The following is a 27,344-nucleotide window of genomic DNA, read 5'->3' as shown; positions in this document are numbered from 1 at the left end:
TCGACCGACGTGGCAAGCCAGTAAGATCGTGCTCCTTGTCTTTGTTTTTAAATTCCTCCACAGTTTCACCCATACATTAGTGTAACCACCCCCAACATTTTCTAAATTCTGATCCTCCAATCCAGCCCTCCCTCGTTTAAACTCACGTTAATGGTCAAACCTTCAGTCACCTTGATCCACTTTCTAAAATTTCCTCTTAAAGTTCCTCCACTTCTCCACCTTTCTTGCTTCCCTTAACTCCTTCTTTAAAACCTATCTCCATCGTATTCACATCCTGTAATTGTCCACTGCTTGCCTTTGAATTTGTACTTTATAACCCTTTGTGACATTTTTCTGCATTAAATCTTGTTTTCAAAGCAAGGTAAGAGCAGATGCACAGAGAGATATGGGGAAAGATCGTGAGACAGTACGGCACAGTGCTTTGCTGAGTAAAAGGGGTGAGGAACAAGGAATGCAGGATGATCTGTACAATAACACATGACATGTTGAAATTCCAAAGACTCAACGACTGCTTACTCACATTTGGAAACTTTACCCACATTTGGAAATAAATGGACTTATTAGTGGAAGGCAGCATGGTTTTGTGAAGGGGAGGTTGTGCCTCACTAACTTGATCGAGTTTTTTGAGGAAATGACAAAGATGATCAATGAGGGAAAAGCAGAGAATGTTACATACATGGGCTTCAGTGAAGGCTTTGACAAGGTATCTCATGGTAGACTGGTATGAAAGGTGAAGTCAGACAGGATCAGAGGAGAGCTGGCAAGATGGATACAGAACTAGTTTGGCCATAGTACATGAAAGTTGTAAGAAATCTAGTCAAAAAGAAAAGAAAAGCATACAAAAGGTTCAAGGAACTAGGTAACATTGGGGATTTAGAGGAGTATACGACTTGTAGGAAGGAACTTAAGAAGGAAATAAGGAGAGCCGGAAGGGGTCATGAGAAGGCCTTGGCAGGTCAGATTAAGGAAAACCCTAAGGCGTTCTCAAATATGTGAAGAGTAAAAGGATGAGATGTGAAGGAATAGGACCTATAAAATGTGATGGTGGGAAAGTTTGTATAGAACCGGTAGAAATAGCAAAGGTGCTCAATGAATACTTTGGTATTCACGGTGGAAAAAGATCTAGGTGGTTGTAGTGCAGGCTTGTGGTGAACTGAAAAGCTCGAGTATGTGGACATCAAGGAAGAGGATGTGTTGGAGCTTTTGAATAGCATCAAGATAGATAAGTTGCTGGGATCGGATGGGATGTACACCAGGTTGCTGTGGGAGGCGAGGGAAAAGATTGCAGAGCCTCTGGTGATGATCTTTGCGTCATCGATGGAGACAGGAGATGTTCCGGAGGATTGGAGGATTGCGGATATGGTTCCTATATTCAAGAAAGGGAATAGAGATAGCCCAGGAAATTATCGACCGGTGAGTCTAACCTCAGTGGTTGGTAAGTTGATGGAAAAGATACTGAGAGCCAGAATTTATGAACATTTAGAGAAGTATAGTGTGATCAAAAGTAGTCAGCATGGCTTTGTCAAAGGCAGATCGTGCCTTACAAGCCTGGTTGAGTTTTTTGAAAATGTGACTAAACACGTTGACGAAGGAAGAGCAGTGTATGTGGTTTATATGAACTTCAGCAAGGTGTTCGATAAGGTCCCCCATGCAAGGCTTATTGAGAAAGTGAGGGGGCATGGGATCCAAGGGGACGTTGCTTTGTGGATCCAGAACTGGCTTGCCCGCAGAAGGCAGAGAGTAGTTGTACATGGATCCTTTTCTGCATGGAGGTTGGTCACCAGTGGAGTGCCCCAGGGATCTGTTCTGGGACCCTTGCTGTTTGTGATTTTTATAAATGACCTGGATGAGGAAGTGGAGGGACCGGTTGGTAAGTTTGCCGATGACATGAAGGTTGGAGATGTTGTGGATAGTTTGGAGGGATGTCAGAAGTTGCAGCGTGACACATATAGGATGTAAGACTGGGCAGAGAAGTGGCAGATGGACTTCAACCCGGATAAATGTGTAGTGGTACATTTTGGCAGGTCCAATGGGATGAAGGAATACAATATTAAGGTAAGACTCTTAGCAGTATGGAAGATCAGAAGGATCTTGGGGTCCGGGTTCATAGGACTCTCAAGTCGGCTTCGCAGGTAGAGGATGTGGTTAAGAAGGCGTATGGTGTACTGGCCTTCATCAATCGAGGAATTGAGTTAGGAGTGGGAGATAATGCTGCAGCTGTGTAAGACCCTGGTCAGACCCTACTTGGACTACTGTGCTCAGTTCTGGTCGCTTCATTACAGGAAGGATGTAGGTGCAGAGGAGATTTACAAGGATGTTACCTGGATTGGGTGGCATGCCTTATAAGGATAGGTTGAGAGAGCTCGGTCTTTTCTCCTTGGAGAGACGAAGGATGAGAGGGGATCTGATAGAGGTGTATAAGATGTTGAGAGGTATTGATCGGGTGGGTTCTCAGAGGCTTCTTCCCAGGGCTGAAATGGCTGCCACAAGAGGACACAAGTTTAAGGTGCTGGGAGTAGGTAAAGAGATGTCAGGGATAATTTTTTCACTCAGAGGGTGGTGGGTGAGTGGAATTGGCTGCCGTCGGTGGTGGTGGAGGCAAATTCAATAGGGTCTTTTAAGAGACTTCTGGATGAGTACATGGGACTTAATAGGATTGAGGGTTATAGGTAAGCCTAGTAGGTAGAGATATGATCGGGGCAACTTGTGGGCCAAAGGACCTGTTTGTGCTGTAATTTTCCTATGATTCTATAGAAGACAGAAGAAAGCAGTAGAGGGGTGCTTTTCTGAATGGAGGGCTGTGACTAGTAGTGTTCCACAGGGATCAGTTCTGGGACCTTTGTTGTTCGTAGTATATATGAATGATTTGGAGGAAAACGTAGCTGGTCTGATTAGTAAGCTCACAGAAGACACAAAAATTGATGGAGTTGCAGACAGTGAAGATTGTCAGAAGATACAGCATCGGTTAAAGACTTGGGCGGAGAAATGGCAGATGGAGTTTAATCCGGACAAATGTGAGATAATGCATTTAGGAAGGTTCATTGCATGTAAGAATTATATAGTAAATGGTAAATCCCTTAGGAGTATTGACTGGCAGAGAGATCTGGGCATACATGTCCACCGATCACTGAAAGTGGCAACGCAGATGGATAAGGTAGTCAAGAAGGCATATAGCATACTTGCCTTCGTCGATTGGGGAATCGAGTATAAAAATTGGCAGGCCATGCTGCAGCTGTACAGAACCTTAGTTTGGACTCAGTTGGAATATTGTGTATAATTCTAGTCGCCACACTACCAGAAGGATGTGGATGCTTTGGAGAGGGTGCAGAAGAGGTTTACCAGAATGTTGCTTTGTCTGGAGGGTTTTAGCTATGAGTCGAGGTTGGATAAATTTGGTTTGTTCTCTCCGAAACAACAGAGGTTGAGGGGCAACCTGATAGAAGTTTATAAGATTATGAGTGGCATGGACAGAGTGGAAGTCAAGTGCTCTTTCCTAGGGGAGAAAAATAAAGTACTCAGGGACATAGGTTTAAAGTGCATGGGGAAGAGTTTAGAGATGTGCGAGGCAAGTTTTTTACACAAAGATTGGTGAATGTTTAGAACACGCTGCCCAGGGAGGTGGTGGGAGCAGGTATAATAGTGGCATTTAAGGAGCATCTAGGCATGTAAGCCTACTTGTGACATTAATAAATAAATAAAGAAATAGAACAAAGAAGAACAAAGAACAGTACAGCACAGGAACTGGCCCCTTGGCCCTCTAAATCTCATGATGCCTGCCTAAACTAAAACTTATGCAGTCCATATCCTTCCATTCTCATCCTATTCATGTATTCAGAAATTCCTGTTAATCTTTTACTTAAATGTGAACCCTCTTATTTTTAAACTGTTCTCCCTATTTCTACATTCCCCCACAAGAGGAAACATCCTCTCAGATTATAACATTCTAATAATTAGTCCAATGTTATACTTATATTGCAGCAAAGGTAGTTAAGTGAAATCTGTTATCTGGAGGCAGTCTGTCCATGGGAAATATGTACTGAACAGAATAGTTGAATTGTAAGTGCTCTTTTTGATGGTCATTTCAAATGAGGTAGGAACAATACTACACCAGAGAAATATGTTCTTCTCAGTTAGCATTAGACTAATGAAAATAATAGAGGAATGCAAGCAGGGCAAAAAACTTAATTTCCAAATGATTACTGGTCTTTCTCACTTAAACAAGCTTTTCATCATTCATATGATAAGGGTACAACAGTGGAAAAATGAGAAATGCCAAAGAATTCCAAACATTTGTTAGAAAAATACAATGCAAGAGGTAATAATTACCTCTGTAAATACCTCCAACAAACAAAAAAAAATGAAAACTAGACAGTAATCCCATGAGCAATGATTAATGATTACTAACCTGTAACCTCAATATGGAAAATCAACTTCTCTCCAGTTGCTTCACAGATATAATTGCCTCTATCCTTTAACTCTGCATTCCGAATAATAAGTCTTCGAATTCTACCATCAGATTCGGGATTAACCTTCTGACTGGGACTGAGAAATTTTCCACCCTTGGACCATTTGACCTCAGTTTTAAGATCGGACACTTCACAGCTGAGAATAGCATTTTCTGTTGCTCGAACCTTGACTTCATTCTGAATGGATTCTTTATTGGCAAACACTGGCTTTGGTTCTGCAAACAGAAGTTTCCACTGATAACAAAACCAAGAATTTTTCAAAATAGGAAGATGTTGTTAGGCTTAATAAGACCACCCCTTTTGGTGCTGTTAATCCTACCTAGCCAGCTTCTCTTCGAACCTGTCTATCTTCTATCAACATATCTATGTTTCCTTACAGAGTCATACAGCACAGAAAATGGCCTCATGGCCCACCATGTCTGCGCCGCTCAAAGACAAACCACCCAGCTATTCTAATCTCATTTTCCAGCACTTGGTCCATAGCCTTCTATGCCTTGGCATCACAAGTTCACATTTAAATCCTTCTTAAATGTTATGAGGATCTCTGCCTCCAACACCCTTTCAGGAAGTGAGTTTCAGACTTCTACCAACCTCTAGGTGAAAAAGAATTTCCTCACATCCTCTCCAAACCTCCTGCCCCCTTACCTTAAAACTACGCCCCCCGGTCATTGATCCCTCCACCAATGGGAAAGGCCTCTTCCTGTCTGTCTACGCTGCTCATAATTTTATACATCTCAGTCCTGTCCCCCTTCAGTCTCCTCTGCTTCGAGGAAAACAACACCAGTCCATACAATCTCCCTTTATAACTAAAACTCTTGAGCCCAGGCAATATAATGATAAATCTCCTCTGCATCCTTTCCAGTGCTCTGACATCTCTCTTATGATGTGGATTCCAGAACTGCACACAATACTCTAGCTATGGCCCAAAGTTCCCAGCATAACCTCCCTGTTCTTGAACTCCATGCCTTGGCTAATAAAAGCAAATATACCATATGCCTTCTTAACCACTTTATCCACCTGTGCTGCTTTCTTAAGGGACCAGTGGTTCTTGGTGCTTCCCAGGTCCTGACATTCATCCTGTATTCCCTTGCCTTGTTTGTCCTGCCCAAGTGTATCTACGCATACTTATCCAACTGGTCCAGAGCCAATAAGGGGATTATTTGCTATGTGCTGCTTTCCAAAAGTGCACAATGTTGGTTCAGGCGAGAAAAGTAGGGGATTGATCAGTAAATTTGTGGATGATATGAAAATTGGTAGAGTGGTAAATAGTGAGGAGGCTAAGCTTACATTACAGGAGGATCTAGATGGGCTAGTCTGATGGGCTGATCAGTGGCAAATGCAATTCAGCTGGATAAGTATGCGTAGATACACTTGGGCAGGACAAACAAGGCAAGGGAATACAGGATGAATGTCAGGACCTGGGAAGCACCAATCCCCTTATTGGCACTATAACAATGGTGCCACAAAATGTGAGTTCGTACTGTCTCTATGTTACTTCCACCACACTATAACAAGGCTCTTCACAACTAAATAATTCTGAAATGTAGCCACATGTAACTTAAGAAAATGTACACAGCACACATTAAAATTCTACAAAGGCAGTGAGGTAAATTAACCGATAACCTATTTCAGTGATGATGGTTAAAATATAAGTGACGGCCAAAATACAAAAAGAACCTCCTAGCTTTTCTTTGAATTGAATCGCATGATCTTTTATACCCATCTGAGAAAGCAGGCAGGGATTGGAATTCTCCCGTGCTCTTGCTGATGGGATAAATGACCAGTGGATGTGTGGAACAAGTAGGGGGTGAAGGCCAAAACATCAGTTTCACACCAGAGTAAATTGACAGTGGGATTTTCCGATGCTGCCGGCATGGTGGATTAGGAATCTCACTGGAGGTCACAGTGAAACCAATTTGCAACCAATGATAGTATGCTGATATATGCCCAACCCAAACTTGCCCCCATGCCCGATTCTCCACGACACCAACAGGAAAACCATAGAATCCCTACAGATCAGAAGGAGGCCGTTTAGCCCACCAAATCTGCACTAACTCTCCAAAAGAGCATCTTACCCAGGCACCACCAGGCCCCCACTTGTTGGCCTATCCCCGTAACCCCCTGCATTTGCTATGGTTAATTCATAGCAAACCTAATCTATACATCTTTGGACACTAAGGGCAATTTAGCTTGGCCAATCTACAGTATATGTCTTGACCAACTTGACATGCAAAAGCCAGGACCTACCTGAAGAAGGCCTGGAGCTCAGGATGGATGCTACCAGGAACCCTGGCCCCTGGAGCCTCAGCATGTACCTGGAGGAGCAACTTATTTATTTAATGGAGGGTCAGTTATGTTGGGCGCATTTTAAATATGATGGGAGGATGTGTGCCATCAAGCCTGCCCTGCAAAATCCCCAAATGCATAATTAATTATGCCAGGAATGGAAGATATGCCTCTGCAGCACGAAACATATCTGGTCTCTGCCGCTACCACAAGATTATGGGCTGAATTCTCCCCTCTTACCCGTGACAGCTTTAGTGGCAGAAGTGGAGAATCTAGCAGGAGCCAAAAAATAGGAAACACACCAGTGTAGAATCACACTGCAATTCTCCCAAAGGCAGATGAATGGTGTGTCTGTCTTCCCACTAGTTAGTGGCATGAATGTCACTGGCATTTCATGAAGGCTCATTAAAAGAGCTGCCCATTGACATTCCGTCAGGCTTTTTAATCTTGTGTCACACCAGCAGGAAATTAAAACCCTATTCTTAAAGAGTGGTGTGCATAAGATTGTCCTCAATTTGCAAGAAACTTCAAACTGAATACGACAGCTTTCTGCAATAGTGCTATGCTACGACTGATGTGCTGTTCACCACTCTGCCAGGGAAGACCAGTTCCTGCCTCCATCTCCATGCTGAACTGGTTGTAATGCACAGCATTATTCTGCTGGACCCCAGACCCACCTGTGTCACCATCTCGAATCAGGACAATGCCTGGGTAGCTGTGTTTCTCCTTGGTGCCACACACCAGAGTTTATGTAGACAGCACTGTACGGTGGGACCCATGAAGCCACAGCAACAAAGATCCAAAGCCGTAAAAATGCTCATTCACGAGTTTAGACACAACACAATTCATTTATTTACATGTTAAAACTATACAGAGGTTTGCGGCCTTGTGGCTGCAATCAGCACCCGAGATGCTGAGTCCAAGCCCACACTTTACCAGGGTGATTCCCCCACCCTGCTCCCCAATTGGTTGCCCAGGGCACACGACCCTTGCTTTGACTGATTCTTTAAGATTGATTCTTAAAAGGACAATAACCGTCCCCTCCCTCCCCCTCAGTCCCTTTATACAAATGTGAATACTCACTTCACAGAGTCCCAGATAATTAAACATTTAGTACATGAATTTGGTCAATTATAAATTAAGTTTTTCAGGGAATTTCCAAATCTCAGTATTGGCATCAATGCATGGCCACGACACATAACCTCTGGTGAGCATCTTCATCTTTGAGTTACCATTAGAAGTGGTCCCCTGCCTAATACAGGGACAAATATTCTTGCTCCCCAGAAAATGATGCCAACCTGGTAACTCTATTCATGCTTGTATGTACAAGTGGTTTCATTTCTTCAAAAACTGGCTCATTGGCTCCACCTGTAATATCTCATGTTTTACTTTGGGCAGAAGTGCATCCCGATTGGTTCAGTACCTGATTTGCTTCACCAAAAGTGGCAACATGTCCAAAAAATTCAATGCCATAACAATTTCCTGTGGTACTGGAGCAGCTGTAATATTTTCTAGTAAAGGTAGGTGGCTAAGTGCATTTGCATTCACTATGTGTATTCCAGTTTGGTGTTTGAATATATATTCACAGGTGGACAGAATTAACACCCAATGTTGAATTCTTGCTGATGCAATTGGCGGAATAGCCTTGTCTTCTTTAAAAAGACCCAAGAACAGTTTGTGGTCAGAAAGGATGGGCAAGTGCCTCCCAGAAAAAGTACTGTGGAATTTCTTGATAATAAAAACTATTGATAGTCCTTTCTCAATTTGTGAATAACCTTTTTCAGCCTATGAGACAGCTCTTGAGATCTAGTCTATTGGCCTTTCAGATCCGTCATTCATGAGACAACAACATACCAATGCAATATGGAGAGGCAATGCAGGTTAACACAGTTCCTTAGGCAGGTCAAAATGTACCAACAAGTTTGAAGAATGCAGCAATTGTTTTACTCTGTTGAAAGCTTTTATTCAGGGCGTCTCTGAAGACCAATGCTGGTATTTCTTTGTATTTCTATAACAGAATATGCAAGAGGACCAATAACATTGACAAGCTTGGTTAAAAAAACACCCATTGTTATTTACTCATTTACTGACTAAGAGGTTGATAAAGAAAGGAAGGATAGACTATGAAGCAAAACTAGCACTAAATATAAAAAAGGACAGTAAGAGTTTTTACAAATATATAAAGAGGAGGAGGCTGGCAAGAGTGAATGTTGGACCCTTAGAGGATGAGAGGGGGGATTTAGTGGTGGGAGACAAGGAAATGGCTGAGGCCTTAAATAAGTTTTTCGCCTCGGTCTTCACGGAGGAGGGCGTAAATAGTTTGCCAGATATTAAAGATAGAAGGATGGTAGGAGTTGAGGGCCTGAATGCGATTACTGTCACTAGAGAGGTAGTGCTTGATCGACTAGCGGGACTGGTAGGTAAAATGTTAGAATCCGTCATTAAGCAGGAAATTGCGAGGCATCTTGAAGGGAATTGCTTGATAGGGCGGACGCAACACGGTTTCATTAAAGGGAAGTCGTGTCTGACAAATTTACTGGAGTTCTATGAGGATGTGTCTAGGGCAGTGGATAGAGGAGAGCCGGTGGATGTGGTCTTTCTGGATTTTCAGAAGGCGTTTGACAAGGTACCTCACAAGAGGTTATTGCAGAAGGTCAGGGGACATGGAGTTGGGGGTAGGGTGTTAGCGTGGATAGAGGATTGGTTGTCAAATAGGAGGCAGAGAGTGGGGGTCAATGGGTGCTATTCGGATTGGCGGTTGGTGACTAGTGGGGTGCCCCAGGGGTCGGTGCTGGGGCCTCAGCTATTTACCATTTATATAGATGATCTGGAGGAGGGAACCGAGTGCAGGGTGTCGAAATTTGCTGATGACACCAAGATTGGGGGAAAGGCAAATTGTGCGGAGGGTGTGGAGAGTCTGCAGAAGGATCTAGATAGGCTGGGCGAATGGGCCAGGAAATGGCAAATGGAATTTAATGTTGGCAAGTGTGAGGTGGTCCACTTTGGTAGGAAGAATGGTAGGAAGGACTATTACTTACGTGGCGAAAAACTGCAGCAGGCGACGGTGCAGAGGGACCTCGGGGTCCTTGTGCATGAGTCGCAAAAACCCAGCTTGCAGGTGCAGCAGGTGGTCAGGAAGGCGAATGGGATGCTGGCCTTCATAGCGAGGGGGATTGAATATAAAAGTAGGGAGGTCTTGCTGCAGCTGTATAGGGCATTGGTGAGGCCGCAGCTGGAGTACTGTGTGCAGTTTTGGGCGCCGCACCTGCGCAAGGATATTTTGGCCCTGGAGGGAGTGCAGAGGAGGTTTACTAGGCTGATACCGGAGTTGAGGGGGTTGAGCTATGAGGAGAGGCTGAATAAACTAGGCTTGTACTCGCTAGAGTTTAGAAGAATGAGGGGAGATCTCATTGAGACGTATAAGATGATGAATGGGATGGATAGGATAGAGGTGGAGAGACTCTTCCCGCTCAAAAAAGACAGTAGGACTAGGGGGCACAGCCTCAAGATAAAGGGGAGGCGGTTTAGAACAGAGTTGAGGAGGAACTTCTTCACTCAAAGGGTGGTGAATCTCTGGAATTCTCTGCCCGTTGAAGTGGTGGAGGCTGCCTCGCTAAATATTTTTAAGAAGCGGGTTGATGGGTTTTTGATAAGAGAGGGGATTAAGGGTTATGGGGAGAGGGCGGGAAAGTGGAACTGAGCCACAACAGATCAGCCATGATCTTATTGAATGGCGGGGCAGGCTCGAAGGGCTAGATGGCCTACTCCTGCTCCTATTTCTTATGTTCTTATGACTGATGGTGGACAAGTCCCCAGGACCGGATGGAATGCATCCCAGGGTTCTGAAGGAAATGGCTGAGGTGATAGTGGATGCCTTAGTGATTATTTACCAAACTTCGCTAGATTCCAGGGAAGTGCCGGAAGATTGGAAAACGGCTAATGTTACACCACTGTTTAAAAAAGGTAGCAGGCAAAAGGCAGGGAATTATAGGCCAGTTAGTTTAACGTCTGTTGTTGGAAAAATGCTTGAATCCGTCATCAAAGAAGAAATAGCGAGGCACCGAGAGAAGAATTGTTTGATAGAGCAGACGCAGCACGGACTCGTTAAGGGGAAGTCGTGTTTGACGAATTTATTGGAATTCTATGAGGATGTGACTAGTGCGGTAAACAGAGGGGAACTGGTAGATGCAGTGTTTCTCGATTTTCAAAAGGCGTTTGATAAGGTGCTGCACAAAAGGTTGCTTCAGAAGGTTAGGGGGCATGGAGTTGGGGGTAAGGTGTTCGCGCGGATAGAGGATTGGTTGTCTAATAGGAGGCAGAGAGTTGGTATCAATGGGTGCTATTCTGATTGGCGGTTGGTAACTAGTGGAGTGCCGCAGGGGTCAGTGCTGGGGCCTCAGCTATTTACCATTTATATAGATGATCTGGAGGAGGGGGCTGAGTGTAGGGTGACGAAATTTGCTGATGACACGAAGATGAGTGGAAAAGCAAATTGTGCGGAGGGTGTGAAAAGTCTGCAGAGGGATCTAGATAGGCTGAGCGAGTGGGCGAGGACCTAGCAGATGGAGTACAATGTTAGCAAGTGTGAGGTTATCCACTTTGGCAGGAATAGTAGTAGGAGGGATTACTATTTAAAGGGCGAAAAGCTGCAGCATGCTACGGTGCAGAGGGACCTGAGGGTCCTTGTGCATGAGTCGCAAAAATCCAGTCTGCAGGTGCAGCAGGTGATCAAGAAGGCGAATGGGATGCTGGCCTTTATAGCAAGGGGGATAGAATATAAAAGCAGGGAGGTCTTGCTGCAACTGTACAGGGCACTGTGAGGCCGCAGCTGGAGTACTGTGTGCAGTTTTGGTCGCCGCACTTGCGCAAGGATATTTTGGCCTTGGAGGGAGTGCAGAGGAGGTTCACTAGGCTGATACCGGAGATGAGGGGGTTAGACTATGAAGGGAGATTAAATAGACTGGGTCTGTACTCATTGGAGTTTAGAAGGATGAGGGGGGATCTTATAGAGACGTATAAGATAATGAAAGGGAAGGATAGGGTAGAGGTAGACAGATTCTTCCCGCTCAGAAAGGACAGCAGGACTAGAGGGCACAGCCTCAAGATAAGGGAGGGCGCAGTTTAGAACGGAGTTGTGGAGGAACTTCTTCACTCAAAGGGTGGTGAATCTCTGGAATTCTCTGCCCGTTGAAGTGGTGGAGGCTACCTCGCTAAATATATTTAAGTCATGGGTAGATAGGTTTTTGACAGACAAGGGAATTAAGGGTTATGGGGAGAAAGCGGGAAAGTGGAACTGAGCCACTTCAGGTCAGCCATGATCTTATTGAATGGCGGGGCAGGCTCAAAGGGCTAGATGGCCTATTCCTGCTCCTATTTCTTATGTTCTTACTATTCCCAAAAGTGACTTGAGCTCAGATGTGTTTTTGGGGGCCGGTGCCTCCTTTATGGCCTTGATTTGGTCCTCCATGAGTTGTAATCCTTGTGCATCTATACATGGTACTCCAGGTAGGTTACATAAGTGGCTGAAAAAGTACATTTCTCCTTCTTGAGGCAAGTTCCAGCCTCTTGAAATATCTTCAGTACTCCCTCTAAGTTTGCTAAATGCTTGGCTTCTGTTGATCCGATTATGAGAACAACAAAGTATACCACAACTCGTGGCAGCCCCTGCACCAGACTCTCCAATGTTCTCCAGAAAATTGCACATACTGAAGACACGCCAAAAGACAGCTGCGCATATTGGAATAATCATTTGTGTGCGTTTAACGTAACATAACCTTGGGAAGTGTCGTCTAATTCGAAACACAGTGGCCAGAATTCTCTGTCCTTGGCTGAGATTCTCCAGTCCTGCTATTGCAAATGTAGATTTGGCTGAGTGCCGAATTCTCTGTTGTTGCTGGCAGTGATGGCGAGGTGTGCAAGACCAGATGTGCCGAACTCCTTCATTAAGGTACCGAAGTGTCACAGGTGATTCTCTGCCCTCCCCATAGCACCTTTCTCGCAATGGGAGGTGACGCAACATTGGCTGGCAACAGGATCATCTAGTCCCACTGCTGTGAATGGGATTTCCCATTGGCTCCAACCCAGGCCGACAGGGAACCTGAGATAGGTGTGCATTGTTGGTGGGGCCAGAAAATTCTGGCCATTATCTTGTTTATGTCCACAACTCGTCAAGTGGGACTTGAACTAAAGTCAGCTGCCTGCTTCAGGTAAGAGGATGACCATTAAGTCAAGACTGTTACATTGGCTGGGATTTTGCACAGCTCATTTACCGGGCATAAATAGCAAATGATCGCAAAATGCAAAAAACAGGAGTTCCCTGGTGAGATTGCCTGGAGCAATTTTCCTCCTCTAGCCCCCCACCCTCCTCCCCGCTCCCACCCCCACCAGTGCTGTAATAGGGTTCCCACCATACAAGAGCCTGTGGAACTGGCAATCATTGTTCTAGTGCTTCAAGAAGAAAAAGTATCAACTCTGGCATCACGCTCTCCAGAAGCAGAAGCTTAACCTTGAGAAGGAAGGGGTGGCAAAGCTTGCTCCACTGCCACAGGAAATACCCCAGAAAGCAACCACTTGGTGGCACCTTCTACAGCCTACAGATGGCACCTGATCTTCCTGGATATGAGCAACAATCAAAGTCAAAAAAGACTTTGCCTGTCCAAGGACACACTTTCTCATCTGTGCAACCTTACATAAGAACATAAGAAATAGGAGCAGGAGTAGGCCATCCAGCCCTTTGAGCCTGCCCCGCCATTCAATAAGATCATGGCTGATCTGTCGTGGCTCAGTTCCACATTCCCGCCCTCTCCCCATAACCCTTAATCCCCTCGCTTATCAAAAACCCATCAACCCGCGTCTTAAAAATATTTAGCGAGGCAGCCTCCACCACTTCAACGGGCAGAGAATTCCAGAGATTCACCACCCTTTGAGTGATGAAGTTCCTCCTCAACTCCGTTCTAAACCGCGCCCCCTTTATCTTGAGGCTGTGCCCCCTAGTCCTACTGTCCTTTCTGAGCGGGAAGAGTCTCTCCACCTCTATCCTATCCATCCCATTCATCATCTTATACGTCTCAATGAGATCTCCCCTCATTCTTCTAAACTCTAACGAGTACAAGCCTAGTTTATTCAGCCTCTCCTCATAGCTCAATCCCCTCAACTCCGGTATCAGCCTAGTAAACCTCCTCTGCACTCCCTCCAAGGCCAAAATATCCTTGCATAAGTGCGGCGCCCAAAACTGCACACAGTACTCCAGCTGCGGCCTCACCAATGCCCTATACAGCTGCAGCAAGACCTCCCTACTTTTATATTCAATCCCCCTTGCTATGAAGACCAGCATCCCATTCGCCTTCCTGACCACCTGCTGCACCTGCAGGCTGGGTTTTTGCGACTCATGCACAAGGACCCCAAGGTCCCTCTGCACCATCGCCTGCTGCAGTTTTTCATCACGTAAGTAATAGTCCTTCCTACCATTATTCCTACCAAAGTGGACCACCTCACACTTGCCAACATTAAATTCCATTTGCCAGTTCCTGGCCCATTCGCCCAGCCTATCTAGATCCTTCTGCAGACTCTCCACACCCTCCACACAATTTGCCGTTCCACCAATCTTGGTGTCATCAGCAAATTTCGACACCATACACTCGGTTCCCTCCTCCAGATCATCTATATAAATGGTAAATAGCTGAGGCCCCAGCACCGACCCCTGGGGCACTCCACTAGTCACCAACCGCCAATCCGAATAGCACCCATTAACCCCGACTCTCTGCCTCCTATTTGACAGCCAATCCTCTATCCACGCTAACACCCTACCCCCAACTCCATGCCCCCTTACCTCCTGCAATAACCTCTTGTGAGGTACCTTGTCAAACGCCTTCTGAAAATCCAGAAAGACCACATCCACCGGCTCTCCTCTATCCACCGCCCTAGACACATACTCATAGAACTCCAATAAATTCGTCAGACACGACTTCCCTTTAACGAAACCGTGCTGTGTCTGCTCTATCAAGCAATTCCCCTCAAGATGCCTCGCTATTTCCTCCTTGATGATAGATTCTAACATTTTACCTACAACAGACGTTAAACTAACAGGCCTATAATTCCCTGCCTTTTGCCTGCCACCCTTCTTAAACAACGGCGTAACATTAGCCGTTTTCCAATCTTCCGGCACTTCCCCAGAATCCAGCGACGTTTGGGAAATAACCACCAAGGCATCCACTATCACCTCCGCCATTTCTTTCAGGACCCTCGGATGCATTCCATCTGGTCCTGGGGACTTGTCCAAAATCAGTCCCTCCAGTCTGCCGAGCACCGCCTCTCTAGTAACAATAATGTCATTGAGACCCTCCAGTCCTACCACTTTTCCATCGCTAACACCTGGCAAATTATTCACGTCCTCCTCCGTGAAGACCGAAACAAAAAAGTTATTCAAGACCTCAGCCATTTCCCCATCCCCTACCACTAAATCCCCCTTCTCATCCTCTAAGGGTCCAACGTTCACCCTAGCCAGCCTCTTCCTTTTTATATATTTATAAAAACTCTTGCTATCCTTTTTTATATTAAGCGCTAGCCCAGCTTCATAGTTTCTCCTACCCTTCTTTATCAACTTCTTTGTCAATCTTTGTTGACATTTAAACCTCTCCCAGTCCTCTTCTCGCCCACTACTCTTAGCTACTCTAAACGCCTCCGCTTTTAATTTAACACTTTCCTTCACCTCCTTCGTTACCCACGGCTTATTACCTCTCCTCCTACGGTCCTTTTTAACCATCGGAATAAATTTCTGCTGAGCACCAAGAAAGATCTCCTTAAAGATCCTCCACTGCTCCTCAGCAGACCTACCTTCCAACGCGCTCCCCCAGTCAACATTCGCCAATTCTTCTCTCATCCTACCGTACTCCCCTCTTTTCAAACCTTCTGCAGGAGTTGGCACTGCATGAACCTGGAGGGCATTCACTGCCTGTGACTTTGAAGGCTCACAGCTGCCCTCAGATAGCCTTTTTCCTCGGATGGAGAAAGCTAGCACGAGGGGGCATGGCTTTAAATTAAGGGGGTGTAGTTATAGGACAGATGTCAGGGGTAGGTTCTTTACCCAGAGGGTGGTGAGGGATTGGAATGCCCTGCCTGCTGCAGTTGTAAATGCGCCTAGTTTGGGGGCGTTTAAGAGATCCGTGGATAGGTTTATGGATGAAAAGGGATTGGTTTAGATTAGTGGGTCATTGTTTTTTAACTGGTAGGCGCAACATCGTGGGCCGAAGGGCCTGTTCTGCGCTGTAGTGTTCTATGTTCTATGTTCTATTTTACTCCTTTCGAGGTTCCACCAGTGGCCTGTGTTGTATCTCATAGGCCTCCTCCGCATTAAGGCAGTGATGGATACACTGTTCTCGGGCTCACAATTACATCAATTTCAACTGGACCAGGCCAGCCAAGACACAAGAGCAACACACTGCTTTTCCTGCCCAAGATGATAATTTGACAAATAATGGGAAAATTCTGCTCTTATCCTCTCCATAGAATCCCTACAGTGTAGACAGGGCCATTTGGCCCATCAAGGCAGAAAAATGGTTTGGCACAGCTAAGAAGGGCCAAAAGACCTGTTTCTGTGCTGTAATGTTCTATGGTAATATTCTAAATCTGCGCTGACTCTCCAAAACAGCATCTTACCAAGATCTGGGTAGAGCCTGGGTGGGATTGTGATCGGTGCAGACTCAGTGGGCTGCACTGTAGGATTCTATGATTCTTAATCCACCTAACCTGCAAACCTTTGGGAACTAAAGGGCAATTTAGCTTGGCTAATCCAACTATCCTACACATCCTTGGAATGCGGGGGAAATCTGGGTCACTCAGAGGAAACCCACGCAGGCATAGGAAGAACATGCAAACTCCACACAGTCACTCAAGGCCAGAATCAAACGCAAGTTCCTGGCACTGTTAGGCAGCAGTACTAACCACAGTGCCACCATGTCACTCGCATATGACTGGAAAAATTTTGTTCTCTTTTCATCGTAATACCACATATATGCCTATGAACTGGGCTGCAGAGCGCCCGCTTTTCAAGCGCAAGCTGGTTTCTAAGGCCATACACATTTGACAGAAAGTGAATTAATCTATATAATGGATAAACAAAGGAAAATGCCTCCTGTGCCCATGCCTAAACAACTGTTAAGCACTTTGTATACAGCAGGGCGTAACACTTGCTCCATCCTACAATGGTTTGCCCAGAGGCAACCAGCCATGACTTCATTCATGGAAAATTGTCCAATGGACATTGGCAAATTGAGAAACTAAATTACTCACCTCCATGTGGATTTGGAAATCACAGATGTACCTCCCAGTCCCACACTGCAGGACCCAATCATCACTATGTCAAAAACTCTTAAGTTCTTAGTACTAAGCAAGTTGCTGATATACATTATAGAGGCTCACAATCTTCATAGGAACATAGGGAAACACTCAAAGCTTTAAGTCTGTTCATCTACTCAAACAGATCTGGGCCAAATCATACTTCACTTCTGATGAAAGGTCAATGACCTGAAATATTAACTGTTTCTCTCTTTATAACTGCTGCCTGACCAGTTGGGTTTTCTAACCATTCTCTTTGCTCCACAAACTGCAGTCATCTATAATTCTATTGTTCATATTAACAACATCCACAAATGCTTTAAATTGAAAACCCATCCTTGTGTTTAAATCTCTCAATAGTTTCATATTCTCTACTTTTATTACATCTTCCAGCCCTACCACTGTTTCAAAGCTCTATTCTCCTGGCTCCAGCTTCTTATACACCTCTCCCTTCAAGTTAAGTTAAAGCTCATTCCCTCTGTTTTAATTTCAGATTTACATCGGTACCTCAACTCCAGTTGCCTGCTTTTATTCCCTATCCCTAACAAAAAAATGATCAATGCCAAGGAGGTCAAGGTAAAGGTAAAAAAAAGTTCCTTCACATTGACAAGACTCATTAAAGTGTAACAGATGAACACTGGAATTATTAAAGAGGCAACAAATGCTGGGAATCTTCTACAGTCACTAACCTGTAACCTGAACGTTGAAGATCAGTTTCTCTCCAGCTGCTTCACATATGTATTCACCTCTATCTTTTGACTCCACATTCTGAATGATAAGCTTTCGAACTTTACCATCAGATTCAAGTTTTATCTTTTTACTCCGACTGAGTAGTTTTCCATCTCTGAACCATTTGACTTCAGTTTTGGATTGTGACACTTCACAACTGAGAGTTGCATTCTCCGAATGGTGAACTACCACTTCCTTCTGAACGGAATCTTTATTGGCAAATCCAGTTTCCAGTTCTGCAATCAAGAAAAATTCAGTTGAAATGTTGAGCAGAGAAGTGGCAGAAATATATCTAACCAACAAAGTGAGATCAGAAGTCGTGAAGGCTTAACATGGGATATCGATATACTTATGCATTTTATATACACAAAAATGTGAATTTAATAAGATAAACATTTCTAATCTCCAAACTGGCCCAGAATTAATCTGAACTCATTAAGAGGGCCAATATACCACCACGCCCTTCAGGTTCAGAAAAATGTTAAAAACCTCTTAATGAAGAAGAAAAAACATACTGAACGCCAAGGAGGAGCAGGTAAAGGGTGAACAGATTCAGGGAAAGGTTTTGGATGAGCCATAACTTCCCCAAGTTAAATACTCGGAAAGTTAAAACTCATTCCCTCAAGCTCCCACCACTGAATTGATCAACCAACTTTAATTCTTTCTGCCTTAATGACACAACTTTTGAAAGCTTGAATGTCAATTCCCATCAGAAAAATGGCTGCCATATTCATGACATCTCCCATCTCCATTCCTTTTTCACATGCTGCTGAATCCCACATAAATGGTGTTATAAAAATTCGAACTTGATTATTCCATTGCTCATCCTTATTTCCAGCCTTTCCATTCTCTTTGCTCCACAAACTGCAGTCACCTATAATTCTATTGTTCATATTAACAACATCCACAAATGCTTTAAATTGAAAACCCATCCTTGTGTTTAAATCTCTCAATAGTTTCATATTCTCTACTTATTCATCTTCCAGCCTTACCACTGTTTCAAAGCTCTATTCCCCTGGCTCCAGCTTCTTATACACCTCTCCCTTCAACCCACAATTGACAGGAATGCCTTTTGTTATCTTGGGTGGAATTCTCCTATACCCCTGCCAGGAGAATCGATGACAAATGGGAGGGAAGAAGAGTTTCGCACAAGGCCAAACCATTGGTATCACACCTGCATGAAATTACAGGTATATTTCCAATGCTGCCTGCCATGATGGATGAGGAATCCTGCTGGAGGCCAGAGTGAAACTGATTTGCATCGCACTAATGGAATGGAGATGCAAGATGGACCCGGATCATTCCTCCAAAGCTCTATTCTCTGCAGTGCCAGCAGGAAAACACACCAGTCTGAAACATATCTGAACCAATGTGGTGTTCAAAAGTCAAGACTATTCCATCTATTCATTTCCCTTGCTTCCATTAAAACCTTCTTTCAAACCCAACTCTTTTCCAATCCTTATTTATTCCCCCTGTTTGGTTGCATTGTATCTTATATTTCTGTGTAACCGTTTGGGACAGTTTTCTCAATTAAAGGTACTACATACATACAAACTGCTGTTTTCAAAGCAAGGCGAGAGTAACAAGGCAGAAGGATTAGGGGAGAGAGTTTTAGTAATCAGCAAAGTTATGGCAATAGTAAGAGAGAAACGCCAAAGAATTCTATACGTTAAGCAAAATGCAATGTTGAGAGATAATTATACTTTGACAATATCTTCAGAAAACAGATTAAAGTCAACAGTAAGCCATCAACATTGATTACTAACCTACAGCTTCAACATGGAAAATTAATTGCTCTCCAGCTGCTTCATGGATATAATTACCTCTGTCCATTAACCCTGCATTCCGAATAACTAATTTTCTAACTCTACCACCAGATTCAAATTTAATCTTCTGATTGGGACTGAGAATTTTTCCACCTTTGGACCATTTAACATCAGGTTTGAGTTGGGACACTTCACAGCTGAGAATAGCATTCGCTGATGCTCAAATCTTTATCTCTTTCTGAACTGATCCTTTCTTGACAAACACTGGCCCTTGTTCTGCAAACAAAAAAGTTTGGCTAATAAGTAAGATTATGATTTTTCTTAAAGAATAGGAAAATGTGATTAGACCGAACAAGCCCTTCCTTTTTTTAATATTGTAAATTAATATTCCTTGCTTTTTGTCTTGCACATTTAGCCTTTGTTCTTTCCCCTTTCTCTTCACTTCTCTAACTTGCCTGAAAACTATTAAATCCCTAACTACTTCCAATTTTGATGGAAAGAGCATCAACCTGAGACATAGGACAAAACTTAATGACCATCTCATCTTCCCAGCAAATGCAGGAAGTAGATTCCCGCATAATTAGGTGGGAAGGCAGGGGGTGGAGAGCCCTTCAGCGTTCCAAAAGGATGGCACGGTGGCACAGTGATTAGCACTGCTGCCTCACAGCGCCAGGGACCCAGATTCGATTCCCGGCTTGTCTGAATGGAATTTACACAATCTCCCCATGTCTGTGTGGGTTTCCTCCAGGTCTTCCTACTTCCTCCCACAGTCCAAAGATGTGTGGTTAGATGGATTGGCTAAATTGCCCCTTAGTATCAGGGGGACTAGTGAGGGTAAATGCATGGGGTATGGAGATAGGGCCTGGGTGGGATTGTGGTTGGTGCAGACTTGATGGGTCGAATGGTCTCCTTCAGCACTGTATGATTCTATGGTTCTATAATTCCAACTCTCTGCAGGGATGGGGAAGACAGAGGTCAGCTTTCAGGCCCCAGGCCAATTTACGTTCTTAAGGGCCATATGAGGTCCTGCCACTGCTATCATTCAATGCTGCTAGGGGCGTTGCCACATTGGCAGGTCACCAGGTATACCTTTGCAAATAAAAACACTGTTACAGAAGCTCAGCAGATCTTTCAGCAAATATGAAGAGACAAACAAGACTTAAAATTTTACTCTTATATGACTCCAATATGACTCTTCTTTGGAACCCTTGCTCGGGGGAGGCCTTCCTGATCAGGCATCCTGTGCCCATGAAATGCAACCCCACCCCTCTCACTCTCTTAGTGCCAATCCCTACCACGCTGGAAGATTCTCACATGCCCTCTACACTCCCTCACCAGAGCCCTCCCTTCACTCACATTTCTTCTGGGGCCTTCAATTGCTACTACTCTGAGCCACTGCAATACCAGTAATGGCCATCACTTCCACAGACAAAGCTAGAACTAAAGAGCTGCTGACCATCTCATTTCCCAGCAGCAGTTGGATGCATGCTTCTCGCCTTTAAAAGCAGTGGAACTGAATGGGAGATAGTTAACTTTCTGACACCTATTTAATTCCATAAGGACTTCTCAAAATGTCTGTGGTGGGGTTGTCACCAATGCAGCCATAAATGCAGCTCATTAAATAGCCACAGATGCTGCCTGACCTGTTGAGTGTTGTGATCAATTTCTGTTTTTAATTTTTCTCTTTCTTTATTTTCCCTCTTTCCCAACAGGTAAAAAGAGTTTCTTTCCCTCTTTGGATTTGCAGTTTTCAAATTTGACCGTATTCTGCTGTTCAGCTACTTTGCATAATTCAAACAAATATACATGAGCTACCATATATTTTGAGCTCAATTTTTAGACCCTAATTAGACAATCATTGAATTGGACTGGCACAGAATTATGTCCTGGTACTCATCTGCCCTGAACCATTTTTCTGGAATCAGGATTGGAGGCAGAAGGACTACTGGCCAGGATGTTTAAAAGCCTAATAAGATGGATTCCGTGATTTTACACTCAATGCCTAAGCCCTGTGGTGGGTCTGTGGTTGGGCATCAGGCAGTGGCAAGGGGACAAGGCCAGAAGGGGTGAGCCCATGATACAGGCAGGGCCATGATGGGGGAGGCAGGGCAGGGTCGGGAAGCTCCATAAGGAATGGGAGGGTAGGAGGGAACTCTCATGGGGGGGACAGAGTCCAGCAGGGTGACATCCTCCGATCTCCCAGTGTGTACAAAGTGCACTGGGAGATCTGCGCAATGGCACCCCGAAAGCTCAGCAGCCAGCTTCCCGCAAGATTAGGCTCCACCCCCTGCCCCTGCTGACAAGAATCAAGTCGAGCTCTTATTTTTCCTAAGTGCAATACAATTGCATCTGGAAAATCGCCCAAACAATTGGCTCGACTCTCTCCCACTTTCACGCTCATTTGGCATTACCTTTTTTGGTAAGATCGCCTGCTTAAAACTTTTTTTCAGGAAATTCCACCCCAGATGACTGGATCTGACTGAAAACAAGTGGGTATGTTTCACGCTGTCACATTGAGGGGCGGGGTCTAAACACATCGGCAAAGCAGACTGTGATCAGAGCATCATTTTTAAAGGGTGCCCCAATCAGAGGGAAAAAATAGCCACTCCCCCCACCTCACCATGAAGGTGTCAGGGGCTCCTCCCCACTCCTGTGATCAAAGAATATCTCTCCTCCCCACCCACACCCCCCAAAACTGTCAATGCTGGCACTCTTCCCATTCCACCCCCAAACATTGCTGGACTCCTCTACCTCCCACACCTCCAAACAGTCAAAGCAGGCACACCCCCGCTCCCCACTTCCACCCGAAACATCATTGGCATCATACCCCTTTCACCCACCAATCTCTCCTCCCCAAACAGTTAAACAAAGGACTGCCTAGCAGTGTCCCTCTCCCCCAGCGACTATACTCATCTCAATGCCCAGATGGCTAGGGTAACATATGGCCTTTAATTAGACGTAATTTTATTAAAATGTATTAAAATTAGATCCATGTCTATAGCAGACAAGAACTCGATTAGGTCGCCAGCGAGGGATGGTGACAATCCGAAACTGTGATCGCACGGACAAGATTCATGGGGGTGGGGGGGGGATCTCCCATCCTGCCACACTAATGTTTTAGCATGTCCACCGATTCGCAGGAAAGGCACATGCTTTCCTGCTGTGTGCACATCCGCCAGCACTGAATTTCTAACGCCATCTGAGCCACACTGGAAACGGGTGGGGACACCAGTTAAGTGATTTAAATCTACTTTTAATGTAATTTAAATGTGATTAGCAGGTCTGAATTCTCTGGGCCCGATGGCATCTCCCATCACTCCAGCAGGGTTCAGACTAGCTCCCCACTTTCGGGCAACTAGCAGGGCCATCCCGCTGGAGTGAAGGGGGGGCAATCAGGGCCCTGCAGGGGGTCAGGTGGCGGGGGTGGTGCCCCTCAGCATCGGCATCCTGGCAGTGCCAGCCTGTGTTCCCTGGCACTACCCAAGGAGCAAAGTGCCTATGCTCAGGAGGCAGTTTGGCACTGCCCATCAGACATGGGGCAGTGCCAAGGGGGCAGAACCTAGGGGGCAGGATCTGGGGGGGAGCTTGGGGCAATCAGTGGGAGTGGGGGTTCCTCTGACACTCTGCCATGGTAATCGATGGAGGCAGGGGGAGGCCAGTGATTGAGGCGGGCTGGCAGGGTGTGGTCAGTCAGGGCAGTGAGTGGCTGGCGATTGGCTCGTCCAGGATGGGGGGCATGGTTTGGGGACAGCAGGGCTGGCCACCAATGGTAGGGGAGGCCGCAATCAGGCCATGCGGGGGGTGTGGAGCAGCAGAACTGTGAAGGTCCCTGACTGGCCAGCGATCGAGCTGGCCAGCAAACTGCAGGCTGACAGTTCGGGGCCACTGCACATGCGCAGAGGCCCGGAATTGTCAGACTCTAGCGTGAATAGACCGCGCCTCCCAAGTTTTAAATGATATTCCCAATTGTGACTTCTGCAGTGCACAGAGTGTGGGAGATTATTGTCTGAAGTCTCACTGAAGAAAGCGTGATTACACCAGTTTTCCCGCAAATTCGACACTCTGTACATTTTTGGGAGAATCGCAGCCATGATTTCCAGCTTTCACCAAATCTTGAGCCCCCATTGCCATTCCCATGGGCAGAGAACACTGACTCAAGATATTCCCTGTGATTGATTAGTGGCTGTTCCATGAATACGTGACTGGAAGCATGATCAGTGTAGGACCTCTAGAAGAAGTAGAGGCAAAGAGACATTGGCAACAGTAACCTGGGACAGCCACTGTAGACGGTGCAGCAAGACCACAAATCTCTGAGGACTCTGAGACATCAGAACAAAGCCCATAAGGACGAATCATAGAATCATAGAATACAGTGCAGAAGGAGGCCATTCGGCACATCGAGCCTGCATCAACAATCCCACCCAGGCCCTATCCCTGCAGCCCCACGTATTTCCCCTGCTAACCCCCCTGATACTAGGGGGCAATTCGTCACGTCCTAAGAACGTAACCTGTACATCTTTGGACTGTGGGAGGAAACCAGAGTACCCAGAGGAAACCCACGCAGACTTGAGGAGAATGTGTAAACTCCACACAGACAGTGACCTGACGTTGGAATCGAACCCAGGTCACTGGCGCTGTAAGGCAGCAATGCCAACTACTGTGCCACACTGCCACCCAGGGAATGTGATTAGTTTGTCTTGCCTTGGGTAGTATCTCTAAGTCATGAGTTTGGAGATTTTGTGAAGTCTTGATACCTGTTCAATACTTGTGTGTATAGTGGAGTAGCTCAGAGGTCAGTTACTTTGTAAACAAAGTAAGTCAGAGGTTAGTTACTTTGCGTATAACAAAGTTTCATGCCTGTGTAATTTTGGATTTTTTTTGTTTTTATTCCAATTCAATCCAATCAAGTCCAATTCAGAGTCTCAACAAGTTGAGACATTCCCGATCTAGGCTGACAAGACAGGGCTCTCACCTCCTGTCTTGGGCTTGATCTACATGATCCAAGCTGACTGGAGTAGGCATATCTCCTCCACCAAGGTTTGATCTTATTTGCATCTTAGCCAAAAGGCCGAGATGCCGCTTTTAAAAATTGCTTCAAATGAAGCTAAAATGTAACCTAATGACTTCAACCAAACACAGCTTAGTTGAATACTACACTTGATCTTAGCCAAAAGGCCTGGTGTAATTTTGAGGTAACTTGGTACAGTTCAATAAAGGAGATTAAATAATTCAAGAGTTTAAGTGACTTTGTATATAGCGTCAGTTGACCCGAGTTCAAGGGCAACAACACCTTTAAAGTGGTTACAATTATTGGGATAGGATATTCAAAATATTGGCTGGGATATTCCACATGGAAATCCCACACACACCCCACTAACTATTCTATTGAATACAATTCCAGATGGCTGGAAAAACAAAAATATAACTATCTTTTACAAATTTTGCTCAAAGCTGCCATTAAAGGCATCACCCTCAACTGGTTGAAACCCACATGCCCAACCTATTTGAGAGTTATTTGAGATGGGAAAAATCATGCATGCATTATGCTTACAAAGCGATAAATTCTTTTGACAGTGAATCCCAATAATGGGAATGTTGTTCACATTAACTAAACCACAGACAGCACCCCATCCACACACTAATCCAGCACCATTCATCATCTCATTTTATATATATGTTATTTGATTTTTATCATAGAATCATAAAATCCGACAGTGCAGAAGAAGGCTATTTGGCCCATCAGGTCTGCACCAACCACAATCCAACCCAGGCCCTATCCCCATAACACCATGCATTTACCCTACCTAGTCCCCCAACATCAAGAGGCAATTTAGCATAGCAAATCCACCGAACCCACACATCTTAGGAGTGTGGGAGGAAACCTGAGCACCCGCAGACACAGGACGAATAACTGATTATTTTTGGTATTATTGTTGTTATTTATTTTTAATAATGATTTGTCTTATTTTCTTTGTCTCTTACTTTGTGTGTTTGATCTTATTCATTGTTATCAATCTAAAGTACAGCACGGTGGCACAGTGGTTAGCACTGCTGCCTCACAGTACCGGGGACCTAGGCTCGATTCCGAACTTGGGTCACTGTCTGTGGAGTTTGCATGTTTTCCCCATGTCTGTGTGGGTTTCCTCTGGGTGTTCAGTTTCCTCCCATACTCCAAAGATGTATGGATTAGGTTGACTGGCCATGATAAATTGCCCCCTTGTGTCAGGGGGAATAAGAGGGTAAATATGTAGGGTTACAGGGATAGGGCCTGGGTGGGATTGTTGTCAGTGCAGGCTTGATAGGCCAAATGGCTTCCCTCTACACTGTAGATTCTATAATGTATTTATTTATTTCATACCATTTCTTACTGTACTTTTCCACATATTTTCTATAGCCATTTCTCACTGGTACCTTTGGAAGGAAGCAACTTTTGTACACACCAATTACCATCATCAAATTCTTGTTTATCTATTTTATCAACACCTGGCCGTGCATGTAACTTGATTCTCTAAGCTAAAAGTGCCTTTTAACATTGTTTTGTTTATATTTCTGTCAACAGCTCTGACGATTATTGTCAGAGACAATTCTAACCTTTTTTACCATTTTAATCTTTTGCATTTGTTTATGGTGAGAAAAAATAAAAACATCAAGTTCAAAGAAAAAAGTGCTCACATTAAGCAGCTTTTTCTGCAATCCATTTTGTCAATGTCTCAATTTCTTTTAGTCAGGATGAAAAGGTTTGAAGTGTTTAAAGCCACTGTTATTGATATTTTAATAGTTTAATGGTTTATAGTCTCATTCAGTGATTTAAGAGGGTTGAATTTTCAGAGCACTCCCAGAACAGGATTGAGAGAGCTGGCATGCCAGTTGCAAGATGCCATTCCTAGCACTGGCCATTTTGGAGGAGACAAGTTTGGGGCCCATGAAGGCCACCCATCCCCACAAGGTGGACAGGCAGTTAGGTTTATTCGGAGCCTTATTAAAGAGCAACTTTAACAGAAGACTGAACGGGATTTCCCAGTTTGCCTTCAGTTTCTCATGTGGCAGAAAGCAGATCAGCCTTCCAGAGAGAAATGAAACAGACTCGGTGTCAATGTTCCTGACAGTCCTCCAGGCCCACCTTGCCTGCCTGAGGGGGGGCACAGTCAAAGATCATCCCATGAAGGGATTCTTCCCGAGCGCCACCCCCTCCTACACAATGATGGACTGGCTGCTTATTCTATTTTAAAGTTTTTAAAAGTGATTCAGAGGGAATTTTCACATCGAGGCACCCTCACAGTTACAACAAACCTGTCTCCGTGCCAATTTTTAAGGGCTCAACCACTTGACTATCTTAACTTTAATCAGTTTCCCCACTTAGAAGCAAACCTAGCTGATTGTATATTAGCAAAACATAATGAATATGTATGCATTTTCTATTATCAGAGAAAGACAAACTGATGTTAAATTTCAATTCACAAAACATCCAAAGCTACTCTTTCAACTCGAAAGACTGTATCAATATTAGAATCAAGCAACCTATGTGAAATACAGCTGGACCTATGCTTAGACTGAATAATAGCAGGTAACATGCATGCCTCTTAAGGACCAGACAATCAGAGAAAAGGTCCAATGCCATGACTTTCAACCTCACTAAGTACATCACAAAGAGTTTTTATAAAAACATAAAAAGGAAGAGGCTGGCTAGGGTGAACGTTGGACCCTTAGAGGATGAGAGGGGGGACTTAGTGGTAGGGGATGGGGAAATGGCTGAGGCCCTGAATAA

At 44.7% G+C, this 27,344-nt stretch overlaps 1 protein-coding gene across 1 annotated transcript in view; it reads right to left on the bottom strand.

The window, feature by feature from the left end:
• obscnb (obscurin, cytoskeletal calmodulin and titin-interacting RhoGEF b) overlaps positions 1-27,344 on the bottom strand; it is a 696,366-nt gene that overhangs the window by 563,772 nt on the left and 105,250 nt on the right. The window contains exons 11-12 of the mRNA XM_080214757.1: positions 17,774-18,049; positions 4,406-4,681 (exon numbers count right to left, since the gene is read on the bottom strand). Of these exons, the coding sequence (XP_080070883.1) occupies positions 4,406-4,681; positions 17,774-18,049 (552 nt within the window). The remainder of the gene's footprint in view (positions 1-4,405; positions 4,682-17,773; positions 18,050-27,344) is intronic.

This window comes from Carcharhinus amblyrhynchos, chromosome 2, assembly GCF_965287045.1.
Source record: "Carcharhinus amblyrhynchos chromosome 2, sCarAmb.v2.hapA, whole genome shotgun sequence".
Classification (NCBI taxonomy): Eukaryota; Metazoa; Chordata; class Chondrichthyes; order Carcharhiniformes; family Carcharhinidae; genus Carcharhinus; species Carcharhinus amblyrhynchos.
Note: the sequence above shows the minus strand (reverse complement) of the source record. Positions and strands in the feature narration are given on the sequence as shown.